Here is a 23,962-nt window from a genome sequence, read left to right on the forward strand (position 1 = left end):
CACACAAAACCTTAAGGTAGATTTGTAAATATTTTTCTGTAACCAGTTTGGCAGAGTTTAACAAGAAAACCCAGTGACGGAGTTAAGCTTCACATATATTATGCTATCAGTTTTTTTTCTGAAACAAATCAAATTTTTGATTTGATGCAAAAGTTTCAGACACAGTCACAGAGTCATGGGTATTACAGAGGTAACTGGAGTGAGAAATGGTCGGACCACACATAGACCTAAGGTCAGTGCCAAATTTTTTGAAAGGTACCATGATACTAAGAATTGATAACTTATTACTATAATACTAATTGGGGTTTTTTTTGTTTTTTTTTTAACAATGTACCAAAAATATTCCCAACCCCAAAACTAAAGATTTCAATTTGCCATCATATGAAGCTGGGACTAGTATTTGAGTTCAGTTCCTGTTTTGTCATTGGACTAACCGATTAATTGACTAATTGTTTCAGCATTAACGCCAAAAACACACCGATCTCAAACAATCTACCCAAGTGTATTCTGGTTTCCGAGGCGCACTAGAAGGCACCAAAACTCACGGCGCACATGAGTATGACGTCATGCGCTCGGACCAAACTGTGACCCCGCTGCTCTGGCTATGCTAAGGGTTCGTACCAACAGATGTTCCGCAGAAAACACAGTAAATACCCGCTTTTTATGAAATGTGCCGCATTAAACGATGATTGTGTAGTCACAAGAAAAGGTAACTACTGTGGCAGCGGTGTTTCTCATGAACGGCGGTCACTCTTTAGCAGCGTATGTTTGTGTTTTAAGTTTACCGCAGCTAGCTGGCTAGCTAACTTCAGCTTGTTTTCCAGCTAACCAAAAGTGAAACAGGAAGAGGAGCTACATGAGTGCGAGCTCGTGGAGGACGGCTCCAATAAAACTCAACCGAGGTATGTTTTGGACATAACAAGATGTTAATACGGCAGTGACAGGTGAATGTGCGTGTGAAATGTGCTGTTACCTCGTTGTATTGACACTAACAATGGGGTGTAGCCATGACTTAAAATCTTCTTGGTCTTACACCAAAATCTGTGACCCGAATAGGATTTTTAGCCACGTTTCCACTGCAAAATGATTTTAATCATATATAATTATAATGTTTTTTGATATATTTTATTAAAATTGTTCCCACATAGATAGTGTCATAAATTTTGATGGTTCTTCACCAAAGATTGTGGCAATATGATAGTTAGATACAGAGAATGAGTCACAAAATTCAATAGCTGTGATAGCACATATTGCCGGGCACTGGTCTGTCTATAGAGCAATAATATCTCACCTATACTAAATTACAATATTTGGTATTTTTCATATAGCTTTTGGTACATTTAAATCACAACTATCAAAATTTGTGAAACACTACAGAGGTACCATGTTTGGTAACGCCTACCAAAATACATTGTGTCATTAAAGATGATCTAAAACATTTGCAGTGGCAATTAAATCAGAAACTATTAGTTGATTAATTGGTAAATTAGTTGATCCAGAAAATTAATCAGCAATTATTTTGATAAATGATTATTTGTGTCAGTCATTTTTTCTGGTAACTCTCTGGTTCCAACTTCTCAAATGTGTGGATTTAATACTTTAACTTAATGCACATCATTGTCTTTGGGTTTTGGACTGTCGCTTATGGTTGTGGGAACTCATGGGCTTTTTTTTTTCATTATTATCTGATATTTTGTAGACAAAACCACTAATTGATTAATCAAAAAAATAATCTAGGTTAATAAACATTCTTCTTAACCGGGTCTCAGAATATGCTGTAACACCAGTGGCATCACACACTAAGCGTTTTAATCTTTCATGTGGTAATGTTGCTTGTTTTGCTTTTAGGTATCAACCTTATTACCACATGTAAACATGGTTGCTTCCTGGCTTTAGCAACAGCTTGACCATCTTCATCATGGACTCCTGAAATCATCAGGCTTCAGCGACTCATCAGGTCGCTTGCGGTCGTTTTGGACCAGAGGTCACCGTTCAGCCTACAACCTGTCTGACTTCCTGAACAAGAGGGAGCCGATGGGGAACTGCTGTTGTCCCGCTAAGAGTCCCTGTGGCAGTGCGGAGGAAAGAAGTGGTTTACTGGAAGATGATTCGAGGGCCACGGTGCCCACAGGTGTAACAGTAGTGGATGGCAATTGTGGTCCTGACGGAGATGATAACATGAGGTGAGATAACCTTTTCCTTTTTTTGGCCTTCTGAGACATTTAGCCTCCTTTTTTTTCTCCCTCAACCATCTCTGTTTTACTGTGTGGTTTAGTTACATAGTTTTACCATGTGAAAAATCCAATTCAGTGTTTTGGAGTGGTTGAGAGTCCAGTAATTTGACCTGAACTTCCTGTGTGGCTCTGATTTGATAAAAGATTAATCTGGTGATTTTATGGCACACAATCTCAATTTTCCCCAGTGGGTTTGTTTTACTCAGACTGACATTACTAAACCAAAAGAACAGAACAAAAAATCTCTCTGTTTGTGGAGATAACGGATTCAAACATAAATTCTGACTATGGTAAACATTTCATCTTTGTGGGCAGAATGTAAAAAAATATGAGATAACAAAAATGACCTTCAAAACTGTAACAAGTACTATAATAACATTTAGATTTTCCCCCTAGGTTTTGTGTGGGTTGTTTTGTGACCAAATCAAAGAGTAACATACAGAACACTGAGGTCCTTAATGGGACTAGGGGAATTCCAGAGGTGTTAAAGGGTTTCAGGATGAGACAGATTTTTTTGGTATTTCACGCTCTAGTGGTTGGTGTATAGAGAAACAAATGACTATTTTAATTATGGGTCTCTCACTTCCCCCCCCTCCCACGTACAATATACAAAGAATCTTGAAACATTTTGCTGGAAAATTTTATCTGTGGTCACATATCTACTCAGGCTTCCTGTTTATGAAAAGGGCTTTTACTCATAACTTACTTTTACTGGGTGTTTTGTTGTATTATCTCACATTGCTTATCCTCCTCTGTGTTATGCCACTCAGGAAAACACCTGATGCGGACAATATAAAGGTGGAGGAAAAGGCTGAGGCTGTTCAGGTGGAGCACAGTCCTGAGAATGGAGAGTCCGAGCCCAATAACACCCAGGAGAATGGACCCTTGAAGAAGGACAGCATTCAAACCGCAACGCCTTCTGACTGCAAAGGGTTTGAACTTAAAGAAAACTCCACCAGAGAACAAGATGAAGAGATGAAGGAACCTCCAGACAACACTGGACAAGCTGAACTTCTGCAATGCACTTTACAATCCCAGCAGAGCACCTGTGCTGCAGCTGAATGGGAGGTTTTTACAGAAATAAATGTGGCGCTAGGAGAAGAAAATCCATTCTCTGCACAGGACAAAATCCCAGATGGCGTCTCACAAACAGCCGAGTCAGTCTGCCCTGTAAAGGCTTCCCGTACTGAGACAACCACAACAACAGAGCACATTGCAGTGAGCACTTCTCATGATGATAGGGAAGAAGCAGGCTCCAAGGCTGCTGTTGACATTATTGTAACCGAACCATCAGGGGAGATTTCTCAAAATAATCAAGTGCTGTCAGTGCCAAACACTCAGGTGGATGCAGCGGCTTGTCAGGTCTTTTCCGTCTCTGTGGACAGTCAGGAGATCAACAGAGAGGCTCTGAGCTGGTAAGGCATATATAATATAAAATTGAAAAAGAAAGATATAAAAAAAATATATATAGAAGCATACATTGGTTGAATTAAAATATCTGTAGTTAGGACAGTCAAAAATAAAAAATCGATAGTTTTTATGTGTCATCCCATGTCATGGTTGTATTTTTAATTCTTTTAATTTAAAAATATCTGTAATTTCCCACAGACCACGGTGACACCTTTGAATGTCTTTATATTTTCTGACCAACAGCCCAGAACCAAAGATATTCAGTTTACTATCATTTGTGACAAAGAAGAGAATCAAATACTCATATTTGAGAAGTTACATACAATACAAATATTTTACATTTTTGTTTTGACATTTTTGACGATTATTGGATTATCAGTTGATTATCAAAATAACTGCTTTTGTCGATCAACTGAAACTAAATAGATGAACCAATTCATCTTTGCAGCTCTAGTCAAGATGCTCCCAAGCAGATCCAAGATGATTAAAGGTATAGAAAAGCAGTTAAGGAATTTCTACGCAAAATTAGGTTTATTTTCCAGACTGTGATCCAGTGTTTCTTTAAATCTTCTAAAAAACGATTCAAATGTCGGAGAAGGTAGAAGTACTTTTTCTTTGAACTGGCGGTAACCCACTGACATTTGCAAACTCTGATGAGGTAAGTTGATATTGCTTCATTTGAAAAGATCACAAGCCAAAAACATCAGGAACTACTTAACTAGAAAACACTATCAAGTGATTTTTCATACTTCAAAAGATTCCATGGATTATTTATGTACTGGTGGAATCATGTCTTCTTGCTATTATTGCATTTACACTATCTGTCTATTTCTACCAGATGTCTGAGTCAGATTGGCCAACATACAGTATGTCAAATGCCGTGGTCTTTTTCTGTGCAAAGGTCACCGTCCCTTCAATCATTATCATGTGATTGTATAAGGCCTTCAAGGACAGTGCTGCAAAATCAAGAAATAAAGAAAGACTTCTTTATGGATTTACAGGATTTTAACTTGATTTATCAAATATTTAATACACTGAATCCCATCTGATTATTTCTATAAACTGTTAACTGAATTTCCAGAAAATGTACCATGTCACAATACATGTATCAGTATGGTGAAAATTTTTGATTGCCAATTCTTTATGGCCCACTCCTACCTTTGCAGTCAGTGAAATACACACCGTAAATCTCTGTCTTTCTGCCATTATCCTGTGTCTAGTTCTGTGACGGAGGATTCAGACAATGGGAGTTCTTCAGAGTCCAAGCGGGCTGGTCCTGAAGACTTAAAAAGCCATGATGTCTCTGAGTCTTCTCCTGGATCAGAGCCCATGGGACTGAACCACAGCGGTGAGGAGCGAGATTCCTCCAACTCTGTCAGGGAGCCAGAAACCACTCCTCCGGCAGACGCCAGCGAGAGGTCAGTAAGTTCACAGTTTGTGATATCAAAACAAGACACTTGTTTACATGGACTGTTTATACTTGTGGATTTGATTGTCTCACTGTGACCACGAGGGGGCGCAGAGACACCGTAGCTTTTTGTAAGTCATTCTCAGACTGTCCTGCTTTTGTTTTGAATTGCATATCTCTATGATTCTGTTCTTCATACCTTCTTATTTTGTTTTCTTACAATATTTGTAGAATTTAATATATGATTCACAACATAAAATGGTATTTAAGTAGCACATTTAGGGTATTACTGTTTTATTATGAGTTTAAGATATGGATAGAAAACTACTGATTCTATATAAAGCAGGAAAAGTAACAGAAATGTGTCACTGTCCAGCTCAAAGTTTGATCAGAATGCAAAACCAGATTCTGAGTGTTCAGCCACAAGCCAGAAGGAGGTCACTTCCTTGGAGAACGTCAAACAAGATATTGGGGAGGAAATGATGCCGAAAGTGCAGGATAAAGATGTTCCCACAGCGAAGGAGGATGATGTGATGAACTCGGAGGCAGGGGACGCTCCCTCAGGGACCGAGACTCAGGCCGGGAATGATGCTGAGATTCAGGAGGTAACTGAAAAAGAGGAGCAGCTGGCAGGGAGCGCTGCCCCTGATGTCAAGGTTGAAGTGCTACCTGTCACAGAGAAGGATGACCCTGCTGAAGATGACCTGGGGAACAGGTTTGTAAAGAGAATTTTTGGTTTTTTTCTTAATTCATATTCAATTCAATATTTTTATCAGTTGAAAGATTAAGTCTGGGAATTTAATACTTCCTCTAACTCTAAAAGGGGGTGTTGGAGTGGGACACAACACAGGAAATGACCGTTTTTAAAATTATGTGGCAATGTAGACTCTATTAATCTTCAGCTTTGACAGATCACAGAGACACTGTTTAAAAAAAAAAAAGTGGATGTGGTACTGGCATGCAATGCTGAAACGCCACACAGTCACCACTAAGAATACGCAGTTCTCTAGAGAGTCAAAATGAAATGTAGATGATTTGTATTTATTGTCATGGTGTTGGATATTGGCCAACAAATAAAAGAAAATGTTATTTCTCTTCAGTAGGAACCAATTGGTTCCTACTTCCCACTTCATTTCGTTACATAAGTTTATACATCTTACATACATACTGTTAATATTATTACCTATCTATCCATCTATATATCAATCTATCTAATCATATTTCCTTTTTTTAACACTTCATAATCTCTCAAAATAGCAGGGCACCATAGTATTTAGCAAACGTAACCAAAAGAGTAAATAGTGCATTTGTCGGGGACTTTTTTCAGCTGCAGATTAATACACATTTGATGCTCTTGTGAGTTTGTACAGCACTTGGAAGGTTGTGTGTGAGACTGATTCAAAATAAACCACAGTGCACGTTAATGGTATTTTAGGGACGTGTCACTCAGTGCAACTCCGATGTGTTTAAACTGGAAATACCTGTTAGTAATAAGAAAAATATAAATTACTGTCAGCCTTCTCCTTTAAGTCTTTAGTTTATAGAGCTCAGTCGCATATGTGTTTTTCTTTTTCCTTTCAGTGAAGAAGACCTGTACAGAGGGGCCGAGGAGCTGTCAGTGTCCCAAAGTGATAAGCCAGGACCACCGTCTGTGTTCGAAACTACACGTCAGTACATCCAATTCACACATCTACATAACAAAACTGCACCAGGGATTAAACTGCACCAGGGATCACAAACAACACCACTTTTGTTTCGTCATGCAAAACCTAGACAATAGTTGTTTTGTCCATCATATCCTCTTTCTCTTTTCTTTCTCTTACTCAGTTTTAAAGGTGGAGGACAGATGCAGTTTGGCCCTGGCGGTGGATATTCTGTCTTACAGCGAGAGAGAGTGGAAAGGAAATACTGCCAAAAGTGCTCTCATTAGAAAGGTTGTTTCCTGTACCTCTCGGGAAAGAAGTGTTTCAGATTAAAGCCAGTTGTTGTTTTTTATTTTTTCACATTAATGGCTGAGAGACTTCCTGTGGTGTCTCTGTGTGCTGCTGCAGGGTTATAAAGAGATGTCCCAGAGGTTTGGCAGCTTGAGGAGAGTGAGGGGAGACAACTACTGTGCACTCAGAGCCACACTGTTCCAGGTGCTCTCCCACAGCACCCAACTGCCTGCGTGGCTGCAGGAGGAGGACATAACTGTGGTAAATGTTCACTTTGAAGCGATCGTATCAGTCGACCCACGGTTAATGCTGCGTTCACGCAATGTTGACAGAAAAACACTCCTTGTTCCAACTTGGGAGTGTTCACGGATTCCAAGGTGGTTAGCCCTAGTGCTAACCTTGTACTCACACCAGATAAACAGCTTTAATTAGCTTCTTTGGTCTCGTTTGTAGCAGTTCATTACCAAGTGAGACCAGATATAAACAAACACTATAGTTTCTTAAAATATAATGAATCAATTGTATTAGTGTAAAAAACTGGGTGTTGTTTTATTTCATTTTCATTAAGTGGGAGATATTGTTAAAGCTGCATCTAGTAATTATTAGGTACTTTTTTCACTTTCTGTAAAGACTGAATAACACCCAAAAGAAAAAGAAGCATATTAAAATTAGGGGCAAAATTTCTGACACATCATTAGAATTTTTGACCTTACTGTATCTGGAAATTGAACTAGAGTTTGCTGGACCTGCTTGGTCAGCTGTTTGGGGGAGGGATTTAGCTAACAGTTAATTACATTTGACTGTTAAAGCAAAGAAAAGAAGATATGAATGAAGCAACAAAACAAAAAAAAATGTAATCCACTAACTTGCCTAACATCTGTTTTAATAATGTTACATCTTATCTTTGTTATTCCTTGTGTTTACAGCTGCTGAAACAACTGGAGGCCCAGGAAGGTCTGATAAGTCAGTGGACATTTCCTGGAGAGTGCCTGCAGGGAGATGGTGGGACAGGAGATGTTGCAGAGCAGCTAAAAGGCTACATGGAGCTTCTCCGAAAAAAGGTACTGGCTGCAGATCTGCTCACACATGTAAATACGACTAGAAAGTATTTTAAAGACACAGCACAAGTAAACCACAGCACTATTTTTATGCCATCCGTGGACACTGAGGGTATTGATATTCATCCACAGGGCTTTTGGATGTGATTGCTACCATATGTTAAAGGGAGGCAATTTTCTAAATGCTGCACTGCTCCATCCCTCATGGCTTTTTTCCCTGCGTGTCATTAACACAGCCTTGTTATGCTCTAAAGGCTTTGGAGGGGAAAGATGGACCCTCAACCTCAAAGAAGTGGTTTAACTGTTAAAACCGCAGCACCTCTTTACTACGACAGTATGTGGCACTGAGCTGAATTTATAGTCGGCCACTACCACTCGTAGCTTGTGAGGATCTCTGGTGTTTATTGCACACACTTTTTTTTTTTTTAAAGTCAGACTTCTGTTGCTTTATGAGAGTTGAGCTATGTGCTGGTTCTGTGCCAGACTGTATGTATCACATATAGTTACACTTAGAATAGACTCTGTGTAGTGTTATTCCCGTCTGTGCTGCTTCCACAAATATGACTTTTCATGTGCATATACAGGGAATGAAAGACCTTACAGTACAATAACCCCTTCAGTAGACACCAGTTGATTTTTGAGGCTGTAGTTTGTGTCATTGAAAGCGTCAGGAATTAAAACTAAACCTTCACATTCATGTCCACTGCATCTAAAGAATCAGTTAATCAGTTAATACTTTAGTCCACAGACCCCAAAGTTACAACCTTTTTTTAAATGCTTGTTTTGACCAAACTAATAGATTGTCTGTTTGCTATCATAAGAAGGTTACACTTTCTGTTTTAGCTCTACATCCACGCAGCAGTTTAGAGTGAAATTAAAGTGTCCTCACACTTGTAAAGCTATAACCGGCTAACGTTTGGCATTTGCACTTGATAAATGACTGAATTGAATAAATGTTTATCAAAATAGTCATTGATTCATTTTATTGATTTGTTTCAGTGGCAGGCAGCAGTGGACTGTTCTTCTGATGTGGAGCGGCAGCAGCTGTGTGAGCGAGTGTTTCAGAGTGGAGAAGAGGAGCTTGGGCTGCTGGAGGCGCTCAAGCTGCTGATGCTGGTCCGAGCTGTGGAGCTGCACAGCTGCATGCAGGGCGGCGGAGACGTCCCGCTCTTCTGCTGGCTGCTGTTCGCGCGGGACTCGTCCGACTGCCCGCGTTCCTTCCTCTCCAACCACCTCAGCCATGTGGGCCTCAGTGCCGGGCTGGAGCAGGTAAGAGAAACCCAGGCCTTCTTTTTGTGTGTTTATCACTCGAACACAGGCTCACTTGAAAAGGCATTTAATAGGCTTGTACTGAGCGTTGTACTGGGTACACAGTAAATTCCTCTCAGACAGGACAGACATTTACATGAACCTTCTGTGGTAAACAAAACGTACTAGTAATTAGCTGCTGGGAGTGTCTTCCTCCTTTGAATTCAACAGAGTTCAAAACCGCTGAACAACCCGTTGTCATGCTTGGTAACGTACAAAAAACAACAATTAATGTCCGATGTCTTGAGATCGGGCGTGCAACATTATCCTGAATGGTAAAACATGCCGGCGCTTGTGCTGTTGTTTTGTTTTTGAGATGTGATTTCTCCACATCATGAGCCCTCGGGGTGAGGAGGTTTCAGGAGGGACGCGCTGTTGAGTGATATAATTGTTATTTTCACTCTCATTCAAGCTTTTGCAGGCACCGTTTCTTTAAAGCATCCCCACCCATACATATCATTTGTTTGAGCATTGTGCTTCTGGTGGAATTGTTGGTTAACTTCTCTTGTAACCATGCAATTATCTCCCTGCTTTGTGCAGGTGGAGATGTTCCTGCTGGGCTACGCCTTGCAGTGCACCATTGAAGTTTATAGATTGTACAAAGCTGACACAGAGGAGTTTGTCACCTACTACCCAGACGACCATAAGGACGACTGGCCGTCAGTGTGCCTCGTCACAGAGGATGATCGCCACTACAATGTACCAGTCGTAGAAGCTGCAGAACTACACAAGGAGCTCAACTCAAGCTGATTGCCGCTGCAGAGAAATCTCCTGCCATACAAACAAAACACTCCTCAGGTTGATGAAGATGAATAGATTTACACCAATTAAAGGAATAGTTTGACATTTTGGGAAAGATGCTCATTAGTTTTCTTGCGTTAGAGTTGGATGAGAAGATGCCACCCCTATGCAGGGTATCGGCAAGAGATTCTTGGTGGAAGACTTCCTTTCCTGGAGACTTGTCATCACTGTGAGGTTCAACAAGCGAGATATAATGTGTAAATAATTGAGCTTTATAGGTGTTTTTCTTACCTTTGGACAGGCTAGCTGTTTCTTTCTGTTTGCAGTCTTTATGCTAAGCTAAGCTGAACTGCTGTATCTTTTATACTTAGTGGTATCAATCGTCTCGTCTAACTCTCTGTAACAGAGCGAATAAGTATATTTCCCAAAATGCCGGATTGTTTCTTTAAAAATATGCTGATTTTGAGACCCTGTACAAGTTGTGGTTTACACACTTTTGTACACACTGTACTGTATACAGATTTTTCTATTTGGGTATGTGTACATATAGGGGCATCCAATGTTGCGGGCTCATCTCCGTTACCTACAAATTAGATGGCAGGGTGTCATTTTGAGTTTCAGATGGGGAGAAAAAGAGAAGCCCAAATTTCCTGAGCTACCTTGTTATGTTTTACTTATTTCTTTATAAAATCCTGATTAAAACACGATAGAGCTGCCAACAGCTCCAAAAACAGACGGTTGATATTTACACTGGGATTTCGGCACTTTGATTAATTTATTCTTTTTCATTATGTCAAAAAAAAGAAAGAAAAAAAAAAAAGCATTTTAAATGAAGATGTGACCGTCGACAGTGAAACGACTGAATTAGTCTATGAGGGGTTTGATGATTTATCAGGTTTACACCAGATGACGATCGGAGGACTTGGAAGATTGATCGCAGCCTCTGTGTCAGGGGTGTGATTTGTGATGGTCCGTGTGTATGTCTGCAAGTATGTGTGTGTCAAACTCAATGTGTAACATGTTGCCTTTAACCAAGCTGTTCTGAAGGGGAAAAACAAAATGTGCCAATGTTGCTGCAAATACTGGCAACAGTCCAAACCACCAGCCACTGGATTCAGCAGAAAAGGCTTGCTTGGTCCTCCATGTTGCCTTAGAAATAATGCACAATAAGAATGAATGTTGGTTATTTGTGATCAGAGGCATTTTGCCCCAATGTCAGAGCAGGTGATGAGTTAACAGTAAAACATTGATAATGCCATTTGCAGGAATGTTCTTGCAGTCAGATTTTTGGATGGCATTTAAATAAAATGGAAGTACCGCTTTTGTAAAAGTATTTTTTTTTTTTTTCTTTGTGATTGAAGTCTCAAGACAACCTGATAAACCTGTAACACCTCGGAAAGCACAATTAATATCGTTTTATCAGCTTGATACCCAATACGTAATTTTATAAGAATTATACACATGATTTTGAACTGATAGATTTCCCCTACAAAATGACTTTACTTCTGTTTGGGGGTTCGCAAACTCCCCCTGTAAAAACTGGTTAAATACAATCAATTATCTATAATTGATGTTGACAGTGTTACTGGATTTTTTCTTGTAAGTAGTTGACAAAAAGTAAAACCTCTCTGTGGTAAAGGTGTCCCCAAACATAAGTACTGTCACTGTGGGATAACGTACTGTAGATTTCTTCGTCTGTCACTGACTTTTTGGCAAACAAAAGGATAAATATAGTTGCCACTTTATCATGTACATGTAGCTACAACTGATGCAGTCAAACACAACAGTCTTGCAATTCATGAAGATTATAATGTTCAGTTTCAGAAGTGTTGTGACCACAAAGTTCAATCAGCACCTCTATGAAACAGTTTAAAACTGAACATTTTAACCTTCATCAGGGAGGATTTACTGCAGGACTGTTGTATTAGACTGCATTAGTTTTAGCTACATGTACCACAGGGCCAGGATTACCACCTCAGGATTTTTTCTACAATTTCGGTTTTAATAAAATCATAAGAAAAGAAAAGAATATAACAACAATATAGTAAAGCCAATGCCAGCAAAGCAAAAGAGTTAATAATAAAGCAATTTATTTGCCAAATAAGAATGCCTATACAGTATATACAGTACATACGACAGTCTGAATACTACCAGGAAAATGCTTGGCAAAACAAAAGTAGATAGACTCCCAGACTGCATGGAAAGTGAACAATCATAACTGTATTCTGTAACACACGCAATGATATAACGAGGGATTCCTGACCCCTCTGGGCAATTAAATATACACATTGCATTACCTATATAAAACAACAATAATCTGTACACCATTGTATGTAAAATACGATTGCACAACCCAACAAGTCCCACAACATGTCTATATTTGAATTCAAGCAAGGCCTTGCCGCTTAATCTTGATAAAATAACATAAAATAATGGAACTCTGTATTTTGGCAACTCCACTACCACTCGACAGACGTTTCATTCTCGCTGCTGAGGAGGAAGAGTTCTCCTGTGTCGATTTCCCTTGTTTACCAGTAAACACATGAAAGTGGTTAATACACCCGCTAATGTGATGATGCAAAACTATGAGAACTGTTGAAAAGGTCGGAAGACGAAGGTATTTACGCTGATGGATGAACACTTGGAGGTGCATGGCTTTCTTTACAGTGTGCATTTTAATGGTGTGTAGGTTGACGTGAAGGGGACCTCGTCACTCTTACTGAAAGTTCAAGTTCTGTTGGGAGAACCTCTGAAACCAAACCATACTCGGGTCCTCTCTGCTCTCCAGCACTGTAACACTCAGCGGTCTCCTCTTCAGCAAAGTTTCACGTGGAGGTCGGCTTTACCTTCCCCTGCTGTCAAGAGTTCACTCCTGCTCCTCCTCCTCCTCCTGGAGCTCCTCGATGGCGTCCATCTGAGTCCTGGAGCACACCTCGCTCATCGGGGCAGAGTCCTCGCCCTCCACCACCAGCTCATTGGACATCTCGTTGTTTTTCTAAGGAGACGGCAGATAAAGGAATGAAAACCACATTCTCTAAGACTCTTTGAGGTAAGGTGGGGGGGGGACTGGAACTGCCAATGCCAAAAATTAAACAATAGTACCGTTTAGTGCGGTTAAAACCATTGTGTTAATCTAAAACTTGATAAGCTGCAAAACAGAAGAACACAATATAATGGGGAGTCGTCCAATGCTCATGTGCAGATCTGAGTATTTAGGAGCACGCAGAGCCTCCTGAACCTGATAACCTCATTAGCTCATGCTTTCAGTTATTTTGCTAACTCATTACAAACTGGACGCATAAACTTCAATATTTAATAGACTTGGCTGTGACAGAATAAATTTCAAATTGAAAAATGTATAATATGCACTCAAGAGAAAACTGAGATGGATGACTTCTCTTCTTGAAGAGGCTACGGTTGAATGATTTCCCAAATATGTACTCGGGCTACTTCATGTAGGGGTAAGTAAGAACAAATGGACTTTTTAAACCCTAAATGGAACATATTGTGTAGGAATATGTGCAAATGTCCCTTCAATTTGGGAGTAATGTGCATCAAATAAAATGAATATGAGTAAGTAAAGGGGAAAGTTTGATGAGAATGTCAATGAGATATCTGTCTGGTAAATACATCATCAGTTAGTTTAGCATAAAGACAGCCAACAGTTCTCTGAACATGTTATATCTTGTTTGTTTCATCTGTACAAAACTGGGTCAAACAGTAGTTTGTGGTTTTACATGCGGTTGACAGATAACCAACCGAAACTCTGTGGCCAAGAAAGAGTCTGTCACTTAATCCCCCATAACAACTTTCGTTTTTCCACTTCAGTTTTTTGTACAGACTAAACAATCACTATGTTAATCACTAGTTTAGAGTTGCTGGTAAGAGGTGGTGCACTTGTGACCTGCAACTCTTGCTTGCAGCTGGGAAATCTCTATTCTCTCACCGCTCGTATCCTGTCATTTTTCTCATGTAGTCTATAATAAAAACTTAAAAACAATTGATACAAAAAAAGAAGTGCTGGCAGGCAGATTTTTTAGCACAAAGCCAGACTAGCTGTTTTCTTACTGTTACCAAGCTTTTACGATAAACTAAGCCAAGCTAAGCAATACTAAAAGGGCTGCTAGCTGCAGCTTTATATTGAATGGACATGAAAACATTGACCTTCTCATCTAACTCAGGAGAAGCACTTATTTCCAACTACTTGTTTAAAAAATGAAGACTCTTGGGACAAAGTTAAGCAAACTGAAGGCTGGTGACACACCGCTGTTTTCCAATAATCATCATTATTCTACAATCGAGGCTCTATTTATAAAGCTCTGAATAGACAATAGAATAAAAGAGGGACACACTTGGACTGCATGAACATTAAATATAGCTAATATTCCGGATGAACAGGATGTTACCATTAACAAGGTCATTTGTTTGATTATTGGGCATGATTATGAGGTAAGACTCGAGAGACTGCTTGTCCTTTCAAATGAAATGAATTCAGAAAAAATAAATCAGCAAGACACAAACTGACAGTACAGTAAGTAGAAAAAAGTAAATGCTAAACGTGCTGTGTGAAGCCATATCATTCTTTTGAATCATTTTCATACAAATTTCAGTGATAAAGACAATTCAATATTCATACCCAAGGTATTAACCGGCTATATAAACATAAAGCTGCCCTAAATGAAAGGCTTCAGAGATCTTTTTTCTTGCATGTATTCATGATTGAATCACTTTCAATTACATGATGTAATCCCTAAAAACTAAACAGGATGATGATAAGTGAGAGACACCTGGCTCAAATTGCTGCTGATGGGATGTGCAGAATAAGAATACAGGCTAAGGCATGTGCTTTTATGTGTGTAGTGGCCTCAACCCAGGTGTTCTCACCTGTTGTCGATAAACATAGCACGCTGCTATGGCAACCATTGTCGACTCCCCTATGAAACCGGCCAGGAGGGATCCAACCCCGAGCGTGGCCCCGTGAACCCTGAAATATAAACAATTACAGTGAGTTTTCAGTTGTTTCTGCCTTTTATGCTCTGATTATTTTACAGTTTTTGAGGAGTGGAAGTGAATTCATTTTCTAATCTTTCTCCTGTTTGATGTTTTCAGGATTAAAAATGGGACATATCCACATACATTTTACCAGAATACCACACAATACTGTAATAAATAATAGTATGCCTGAGTCACGGTGCTGACCTTTGTGACCCTGACAGTGTTCTCTGAAGTGTTGACTTACCCCATATAAGGCAGCACAACTAGACTGGTGATGAGGACAATGATGCGGAGAACTGAGCTGGGGGCCAGCACAAAGGTCTTTTTCAGGGTCATGAGCCATCCAGTCAAATGAGCCCGAACAGTCACTGCAAACACACACACACAAAGTGGAAACATCACCCCACTGGTCCGAGCTACGCCCCGGGTTAAAGCCACAGCGGGAAGGAAAATGCAGATGGACACTGGTGCTGAAAAACATCAAATTGAGTGTCTTACCTGGCAAAGGAAAAAAGGAGAAAATTCGGAGCGGGACCACACACAGCTCAGCGAAAGTATACTCCACTCCAATGACATCAACCAGGATCTTCTCTGATACATGTGGAGTCCAAAACACCACAAAGCAAAGCTGGACACAAAATGAGCAAAAGCAAATTAATTTTTGCGTTCGCTGCACCACAATAGAGTCGCCCGGCATGCCTCATTAGATTTCATTAGTTCATTAACTCAAGGGGTTTCGGATTGAATGTAGGCCTTTGAAGCTCACATAAAACAAGCGAGCAAGCAAACACATGACAGACAATGTTATTGTTTCTAGAAGCAGTTGCCGAGGCACGTGCAAAATTACCAAAGCATCTCCAAGCTATTACTGTGTGATCACGAGCGTTAAACAGAAGTATAAACCTGTCTGATCTGAACATGAATACATCCATTTGTTTAAAAATTGTATGGAGATAATTTCCCTGCACTCCAAACTTGGGACAAGCATCAGAGGCCCTTGAGATCCATAAAAGGTGCTTGTCTGCTTCCACTCTGACTTGCTACACTGCTTGCTGCTGGGTACTGCTGGATGTTTAGATAGCTTTTGTTTCTGATTTTGCCGCACATTTTCTACAGAAGTGTTTGTTTGAAGGCACTGACTGACTCACTGCATTGCTAATGCAGTCTCAGATGCTTGCAACACATTCATCTGCAAAAAGGCAAAGCAATAATAATAGCTTCTCAACTTTCCAGCTGTTACTTGTACTTCCTTCTTGTTGGTCTGAGAATAGAGGTGATATCATTCTTGTCTTTGCTAGCGAATCAAATACTAGTCTTCATTGAGATCTGGATACATCCAGAAAACACTGCGCCTCCAGCTGGATCACGGTGAACCTTCAAATCCGCCTGTCCACTGTAACATAAGTAGTCATTCCAGGTTTAAGTGGCATGGCAAACAAAAAAGCTCAAGTGTCACCTTCTTTCCACTGGTGTACCACAAGGATCTGTCCCTGGTCCCCTTTTGTTTGCAATATATACCACCTGGTTCTTCTTACCACTGCTTTGCTGATGACACCCAGTTCTAGCTGTCACATTGTTCTCTAAAGAATGGAGTGTTGCCTTCAATCTCTTGAACAGAAGAAACTCCAGCGGATCGCAACCGGTCCTTATGTTCAGCAACACATTAATATCCAGCCCAGCTCAACCTCACTCTCTCCAACCAAGTCTGCAACAAATCTGGACATCATGATTGACGATTCATTTCAACTGAGCGTGGTGCATCTGTCACTGGATCAAGTCGCTTGTTACAATAAAACATCACACAGATCAGGTATATTCTGTTAAGCACGGGTCGTTTCTCGCCTGACTTCTTTAACAGCCTTCTGGCAGGGCTGCCAGCATGCACAGTAAAACTTCTGCAAATGTTCCAAAACACGGCAGCAATCCTGGTCTTCAACCAGCCAAGAACAGTTCATGTCACCCTACTTTTCATCACTCTCCTGTCTTGCTGTTGCTGCCCGCAACCAACTTGGACTCTTTCATAGTGGACAAGAAGTTCATAAACCTCTATGATCTGAAATGAACGACAACTGGTCCTACAATCCCTGCGAGGCAGGAAATCGCAGTCCAAACTCTTCTCCTGTATAGTCTTTTGATGCTGAAATGAATTATCTCACTTGATTCAATCAGCTTAATCATTTCCTCATCCTAATCCTCCTGCTCTGTCTTCAAAACTTGCTTGAAGACCTACCTCTTCCGAGAGTACTTACTCAACTAATATGCTCTATGTATCTCTCGTATGCACCTGCAACCTTGAAGCAAAAGAGTCTGCAAAATGAGTCATTGTAATTGTAATTTTATTCCGCTAACACTGAGTCAGATTTTATTGTAAGAGATAGGAGGGAGAGGAGAAAAGATCATATACAAAACAAGATAAAACTACAGTATTTTGAGTACCCGAAAACAAAAATCGGGCAAATCCATAAACATTTCATCGTCTCACTCTTCTTAAAGAATTAGATAGCAGAAAATGATTGATTGTACAAAAGCCTTTGATGTGATTTTGTGGTTTTTGATCCCCTTAGCTAAAATGTAGGAACAGATAACTTGTAACTGATGATTTCATTTGGTATCACCTTACCATCTATCATTATTTTGGCAAGATGGAGACAGATAATAACGAATCTGTGTGGCTCAGGCGAAAACAGCCGTCTCCCCTGACTCAGCTGTGGTTTCTCTAAACAAGGTGAGACATCCACGCTCACTGCCTCGACATCCACAACAAAGTCTGTATTTATAAAATTACATTATTTGTTATAAAACATTAGTCATTTCCCCTCTCAAATACACTTTGTGTTCCTCCTGCTGTTTTTCGTCCCGTTGTCTTTCCTTCATCTGTAATCAGAACAAGTCCTGGCATGTGGTCTGTCAGCTTGTGTTCTCAACACCGCTACAGGCCATACCTATCTTCCTGTTGTTCTGAGCCTAGCACACACCCTCACATACATGTTTACAGCTATGGGATTCCACATCTGGTGTGCCATTCTCCTCCTCCTCCTCCTCCTAAAAGACCCAATCTTGGCCACACACTTCCTGTTTTTCTTACTTGAGCTGTTAAGACGAATAACTGGGGCAAAGGCTCCCTTTTACTTCACAGAAATTCCCTTTGAGTCATTTAACATTGAGTCGAAGGCAGATACGATCAGAGAGACAGGATCATAGTGGGTTATTGTGGATCTGTGGGCATAATTTGCTGAAAAACAAAAACACAGCCGTGTACATTATGTGACTGCACCACTCATTACTTAACAGTAAAGTACACCTGCGAGGGGCTTTAGGAATGTGTTAACTGATATGTTTTATGTGAATGCCTATTTTATTAAGCTCTTAAAGCTTTGGGTTGGAGTGTTGGAGTGAGGCACAAAAGCCCCTCAGCCTCTTCACAAATTCCACCCTAGTGTGTCTCCCTCTCTGTGCAACCTGAAACCACGACAGGACGGCAAAGGAAAAGTACATTCAGTACGCCTGCAACAAAGCTGTTAACCCCCCATCACTTTGAGCATTAGTGTACAGCTGTACCAGCATAATGAAGTATCTTAAACACGAGACCTTTTTTTTTTTTGAAGAGTTTCTAAATTTGTCTCTGAGAAAACACTCAGGTTTAAAGATGATTTAGTGGAAAAGCTTTGACAGCATTGCCTTTGACAAGCTCTGCAAAAACTATGTTAAACATGTTTCTACATAGCACTGGACCGGTTATGTCAGTCTTGGAACTGAGCCCTGACCGACATACACTATATTCTCATCTGTGATACAGCAGGATTAGAAAACAAAACACAAATTGTGAAAAAATATGGGTGTATGTAGTATAATCAGGTATTCTAATGCATTTGGAAAGAAAAATTACTTGCTTAGGATATGAAGTTTTTGCAAGGCACCATGGTAGGACAACTGACACCTATTGTAGGAAAGGTCAAGTCTCAATGAAGGACACCTTAGAATGTAAACAACTACAATGCAAGGGAGAGACTGCCTGTCATGAAAATGAACACTGAAACTTTATACTAGCTGTATCAACTATCAAGGTGGGATTACAGGTTTGAATAACACTGCATCTAAATAACAGAAATACCTGAAAAGAAACTGGATGATTATTATTTCTTATACAATAAAAACATCAAAATGTAGACAAAACTACTTGCAGTGGTTTTCGCAGGGGCAAAGATGATGAGTTCAGATGATTCACATTTTTAGTTTCTTCTGACTCACAGTTGAAAACTCAAAGATATTCAGTTTACAATTTAATTTATAACAATATAACAAAGAGAAAAGCTGCAAATCCTCGCATTTTAGAAGCTAGACCCAAATTCTGTTTGGCAGTTTTGCTTAATAATTGACTAAACAATGAATCTATTATCCAAAATTTATTGCAGATTAATCTTCTGTTGATTGACTCCTGGTTCCAGTTCTAAATTGCAGCAGGAATTGTTCAGGAATGTCTCAACACAGACAAAAACAAACTGTCAGCCACACCTTCTTCTGAGCCAGTTCATCTCCTATTCTGAGAGCCTTACCAATAAAATCATGTGACTGAGAGAAAAAAAGAAAGAAAAACAAAAATTCACCCTCTTCCTCATCTTACCGTGAGTGACAGAGCCAGACAGCAGAATGTAAACTTTTTAATATTCGACTTGGTGACGGATGTGCCAGCGTTCAGCTTGTTGCTGGGATTGTTCTGTTGGTGAGAGAAGAATATTAGTGGCAGTAAACTGTTACCACTGCAGCAGACACATGTAGGGGGAGTCAGGTTTACCTTGTCAAAGGCAGGGTACACTGCTCTCAGTTCAGTCAACCAACCGTAGGGCATGTGACCCACAGGGTATGTAGCTGTGAGCACAGCCACGGCCTGCAATGACAAAGATTCGGCAGCTATAAGTCATCAGCACGCCACCACTTTTAATGCTGAAAATACAGCACGCACCACACACAGCTAAATTAATGACAGGTGTCTAACAATAGCCGACATGAAAGCCACACTCCCGTCTCTCACTTTCCCAGCAGTGTGTGGTTTTCCACAAGTTTACGATTGGATAACAGCCTTGAGCTTGTTATTGTGCCCCGAACAACAACGGGCAGTGTCAGGCTTTACGCAGGAACAGTAGGGCCATGTAGGAATGTTTTCACTCAGTGTAATCATGCCCTGAGTTTCACATGAACATGGTGAATCACCCAAACCACTGGCAGCCAGTGTTGTCAATGATTTCCAGTTCATTCTGGTAAACAGCTATGCATTGTCTCTAGTAGTTAGGGTCTCTCTGTAAGCCAGAAAGCTCCAGAGGGAGTTTGTTAGCATCTGGCATTTCATCTGCAATAACTTGAGGGGAAAATTAGTCCACTGGCTTCACTTAGCTGTAAAGTCGCTCTTTATGATCCCCTATATCAAACAACAGTCTATAATACTACTAGTAGTAGCATTAAAAAACCGTGGCAGCTTTATTAATAAGTGATTAAATGTGAAAATAAAACTTAACTTCTTCTCAATCAAACATAAAAGTTTGTCGCTATAATAAACAATGAGAAAATGCTTTCAAAAGCGACAGCTGAGATATGTTTGGTAGATTAAATCCCTCATACACCCACCTCTGTAGCGTCAGAGGTCCCCTTGAGGTCACGAGACACAAAGAGGTTGACGATGGGTCGACTGATTCGCTGAGTGGCCAGGATGAGGGCCAGGGGCCACCAAAAACTCAGCATCTTCTTGATGGTGGCATCACCCTGCAGGGACCAAGACACAGACAATAAATCACTTGTTTTAGAAAAGATATTTTACTTATTTTATTGTTACAAATTTCACCTAACACCACTGTTCCTTTGGTTCAGGTGGCTAAACTAGAAAGCATGTGAACTATGATGTAATAAACAACCCTTCGTTTATTAATGTCCCTTTTTTCCCTTTTTTTTCCTTACAGTAAACTGTGGCAAAAAACAAACAGTTCAACAAGGAAAAAGGCAGCACTTACCCCCACGTCAAGTCCACTGGAGTCTGGGATGCTGTCATGAATATTACAGTAGTAGCCCAGACCGACAATGCTAAAACGGACCAAGGCACCCATATACAGGGAAAGGATTGGGATGAGTAAAGGCTCCACACATTCCAGGTTACTGTGGAGGAGAATGGCCACGAACACGATCTGCAGGAAAGACCAGAGCTGTTAAACATCAAAAAGCATGCACAACAAAACAATTAAACCCTTCAATTGAATCCTTCTGCATTCAATCAAAATCCAAGGACTGGATCTTGTTACCTGGGCCACAACATCGGAGATCGAGGCTGAGCCTACTATGACGCTGTACTTGTGCTTGAGAAGTATCCCTGCATGAATCCACGCCTTCAGACAGAACAATGGACAAAGTTGTTAGCCCAAGACACCAAGCGTTGAACTATAAACAAAAGCTCTATTTGGGCCATTTCCTCAACCACAGCAGAATGACAGGCTATGAAATAGAAATGAGCTAGTTTTAAAGCAGGAAATACACTATCGGTTGAAACCAGCATGAACAGAGGATTTAAAGCCATCTATTGCTAGGTCAGATATGTTTAAATCCATCGCCTGCATGATGAAACATCTGAATAGTTATGTAGAAATAATCCTGTCATACTCTACACTCACCATTGCATCCAACAAAGGGAATGCAGCCAGGTATAAGAAAGCCTTCCTTGTCTTGTTCCCCACAGAGTCATCCACATGGTGGAGCTTATTAATGATGTAGTATCCTAAATCTGTGTAAGCTATAGAAGAAAAAGAGGAAACCACAGGTAAGCACAGGCTATATTTTCATTCTTTTGGGAGAGCAGGGATGGTGGAAAGCTGTCAGGGGGTGCCACAATAATAAAACTTTAGGTTTGCCACAAGTTCTAAAATGTCATTTTCACAGGATATGGTTTAAGCACAGCATATCATCATGTGCGCACAAACAACTGTTAAACACACACCTATCAGGATATGCAAGACGAACGCGATGGCTCCGGCCGCCACCATGCAGAACACAGCCTTCCTCCGGTCCCTCTTGCTGTTGACAAACACCAAACCCACATTCTTGAAGTCACTCATGGGTCCAGTGAAGAACTTCATCAGGGAGTAGGCCAGGCCATAGCTGGCCAGCATTTCAACTGCATCCTCTTTGACTGTGGCTATGCCCCTGTTAAGGGCCTGGAAAAGATATTAGAGGGTGGGTGTGGAAAGGGTGAGGTGTCAGAGGAATGAGACAGCACATGAGAGGGGAGTTCAGTTTGGTAGTGTGACCAGCACATGACCAAGACTTTATCTCTGCTACCCCACCACAGCATACATACATATTACATATTCTGCATTAAAAATAAACACTTGCATGTGATTTGCTTTACAGGGACAATAAAAATAGACCTTTGGCTAGAGCAGTATAGTGAGTGCCATCATAATGTCTGGATAGGAAACACCCACAACACTTTATCCAAGAATTATTTTCTTTCAGTTTTCCCTGAGAACATCTGCTACAGCTGCCCCTTTCCCTTGCAGGATTGTGTGCTATTTATACTAGCTAACAGAGCCATTACATAAGCTTAATCCTGACATTTCCAAGCCTCAATGAGGGTTTTTTTTTACTCTCACACTATCTGCCCAGTGTCCCTTGGGTGAGGGCAGAAGCCGGATCAGTCATATGGCTGAGAAAGGGCAGGAAACGTCCAGGCAGGAAAATATGACAAAAATGCGTTTAATCTGTGAACAAGATCCGCCATCACCATCTCCAAACAGGCCTCGAGTCACATTTACTGATTAATCAAATGACAAGCGGGTCACAGCAGGTAGTAATAAATAACGCTGAAATCCGCAGGAGCTCAAAACGTTTGGTGACAGAAGTGACGACGTTTTTTTTTTTTAATAACATCTAAGAATAAACAAGGGCCTTTTCCTCTGAGGGGTCCACACGCCTCTCTTCTTCCTACATAATGCATGTAAACCCTAATGGATATCTTCACATAACATCTCAGTCTTTCCGCTAAAGCTAGCTGTAGCTACAACACAAGCCGGCCGTCTTAAAGCTGACGAAACAGGCTGCAAATATTCAGTGTCAGCTCACGGGGACGTTGTCGGTGTTTTCTGGAGCCTAAAAATTGATGCTCGGCGGCAGCGGCGGTTGACACACTGAAAATAAATCTCTCAAGAGGCGTAATAAACACGTTAAAGCCGTTAGCCGCCGCTAGCGAAGCCAAGCTGCAGTCTTCAGCTTTATGTTATATTGACCTACGGCGAAAAACAACGCACAGGGAAAGCAAAACAGAAACGTTACCTGTTCCCCGAGGTCGATGGCAACATTGGTGATAGCCAAAGGCACCAGAAAGCGGATGAGAGGCCAGTAAGGACTGAGAGATGGAAACTCCACCATAGTACAAGCCGGGTTGACAGAGCGAGGGGCATCTGCCTCGGTCTTGATTGATTAAGAAGAAAATCAAAGATTAGCGGCTAGAAGGCAGTAAAAGCACCGGGATTTCTAGCGGAGAATGGGACGTTAAGTGGGGCAGCGGCAGGAGCCGGGGCGCTCCTGTAGCGGCAGCGCTTCGCAATGCTTCGATGCTGCTGAGCGGAGGCGAAGGTCAACGGAAATTTCAGACGGGCGCATCTTCCTCGCAAATCATCATCGACGGGGTGGGGGGAGAGGCAAGGGGACATAAAAACAGCGCCGAATTTGAGGGAGGAGGCGTCCCGCGTTATCGTCGGTAGAGATTTAGGTAAGGGCGATAATCCGGGACTGGTTAGATTAGTTTTCTAGCTCCGTATTTGACTGCGCCTGTGCTAGGCAGTCTGGTTGTTATCGACCCTCCCCGAGCCTGGAACCCACTGCTGCCCGCACGTGGGC

At 40.9% G+C, this 23,962-nt stretch overlaps 2 protein-coding genes across 6 annotated transcripts; one reads left to right on the plus strand and one right to left on the minus strand.

The window, feature by feature from the left end:
• The first annotated feature begins 582 nt into the window (after positions 1–582).
• Positions 583–11,664, plus strand: LOC130161113 (uncharacterized). Of its 5 annotated transcripts, none has more exons than XM_056364116.1 (12): positions 584–646; positions 825–902; positions 1,849–2,183; positions 3,005–3,649; positions 4,865–5,062; positions 5,429–5,767; positions 6,634–6,719; positions 6,880–6,986; positions 7,104–7,247; positions 7,913–8,047; positions 9,044–9,313; positions 9,893–11,664. In XM_056364116.1, exons 3-12 carry the CDS (start codon positions 2,035–2,037, stop codon positions 10,100–10,102), a joined length of 2,283 nt encoding a protein of 760 aa, XP_056220091.1. In that variant the 5' UTR covers positions 584–646; positions 825–902; positions 1,849–2,034; the 3' UTR covers positions 10,103–11,664. The 5 variants fall into 5 exon arrangements, with proteins under 5 accessions (XP_056220090.1, XP_056220091.1, XP_056220093.1 ...); XM_056364118.1 differs by having other exon boundaries at positions 595–613; XM_056364117.1 differs by having other exon boundaries at positions 600–709.
• A 502-nt stretch (positions 11,665–12,166) lies between these two features.
• ankha (ANKH inorganic pyrophosphate transport regulator a) lies at positions 12,167–23,962 on the minus strand. Its single transcript, XM_056364120.1, has 12 exons — positions 23,396–23,962; positions 22,062–22,278; positions 21,739–21,857; positions 21,373–21,456; positions 21,088–21,258; positions 20,708–20,842; positions 19,881–19,973; positions 19,710–19,802; positions 15,587–15,716; positions 15,333–15,456; positions 14,978–15,077; positions 12,167–13,088 (listed from the first exon to the last, which is right to left on the minus strand). Exons 1-12 carry the CDS (start codon positions 23,489–23,491, stop codon positions 12,960–12,962), a joined length of 1,491 nt encoding a protein of 496 aa, XP_056220095.1. The 5' UTR covers positions 23,492–23,962; the 3' UTR covers positions 12,167–12,959.

This window comes from Seriola aureovittata, chromosome 20 (genome assembly GCF_021018895.1).
Source record: "Seriola aureovittata isolate HTS-2021-v1 ecotype China chromosome 20, ASM2101889v1, whole genome shotgun sequence".
NCBI classification, from domain to species: domain Eukaryota; kingdom Metazoa; phylum Chordata; class Actinopteri; order Carangiformes; family Carangidae; genus Seriola; species Seriola aureovittata.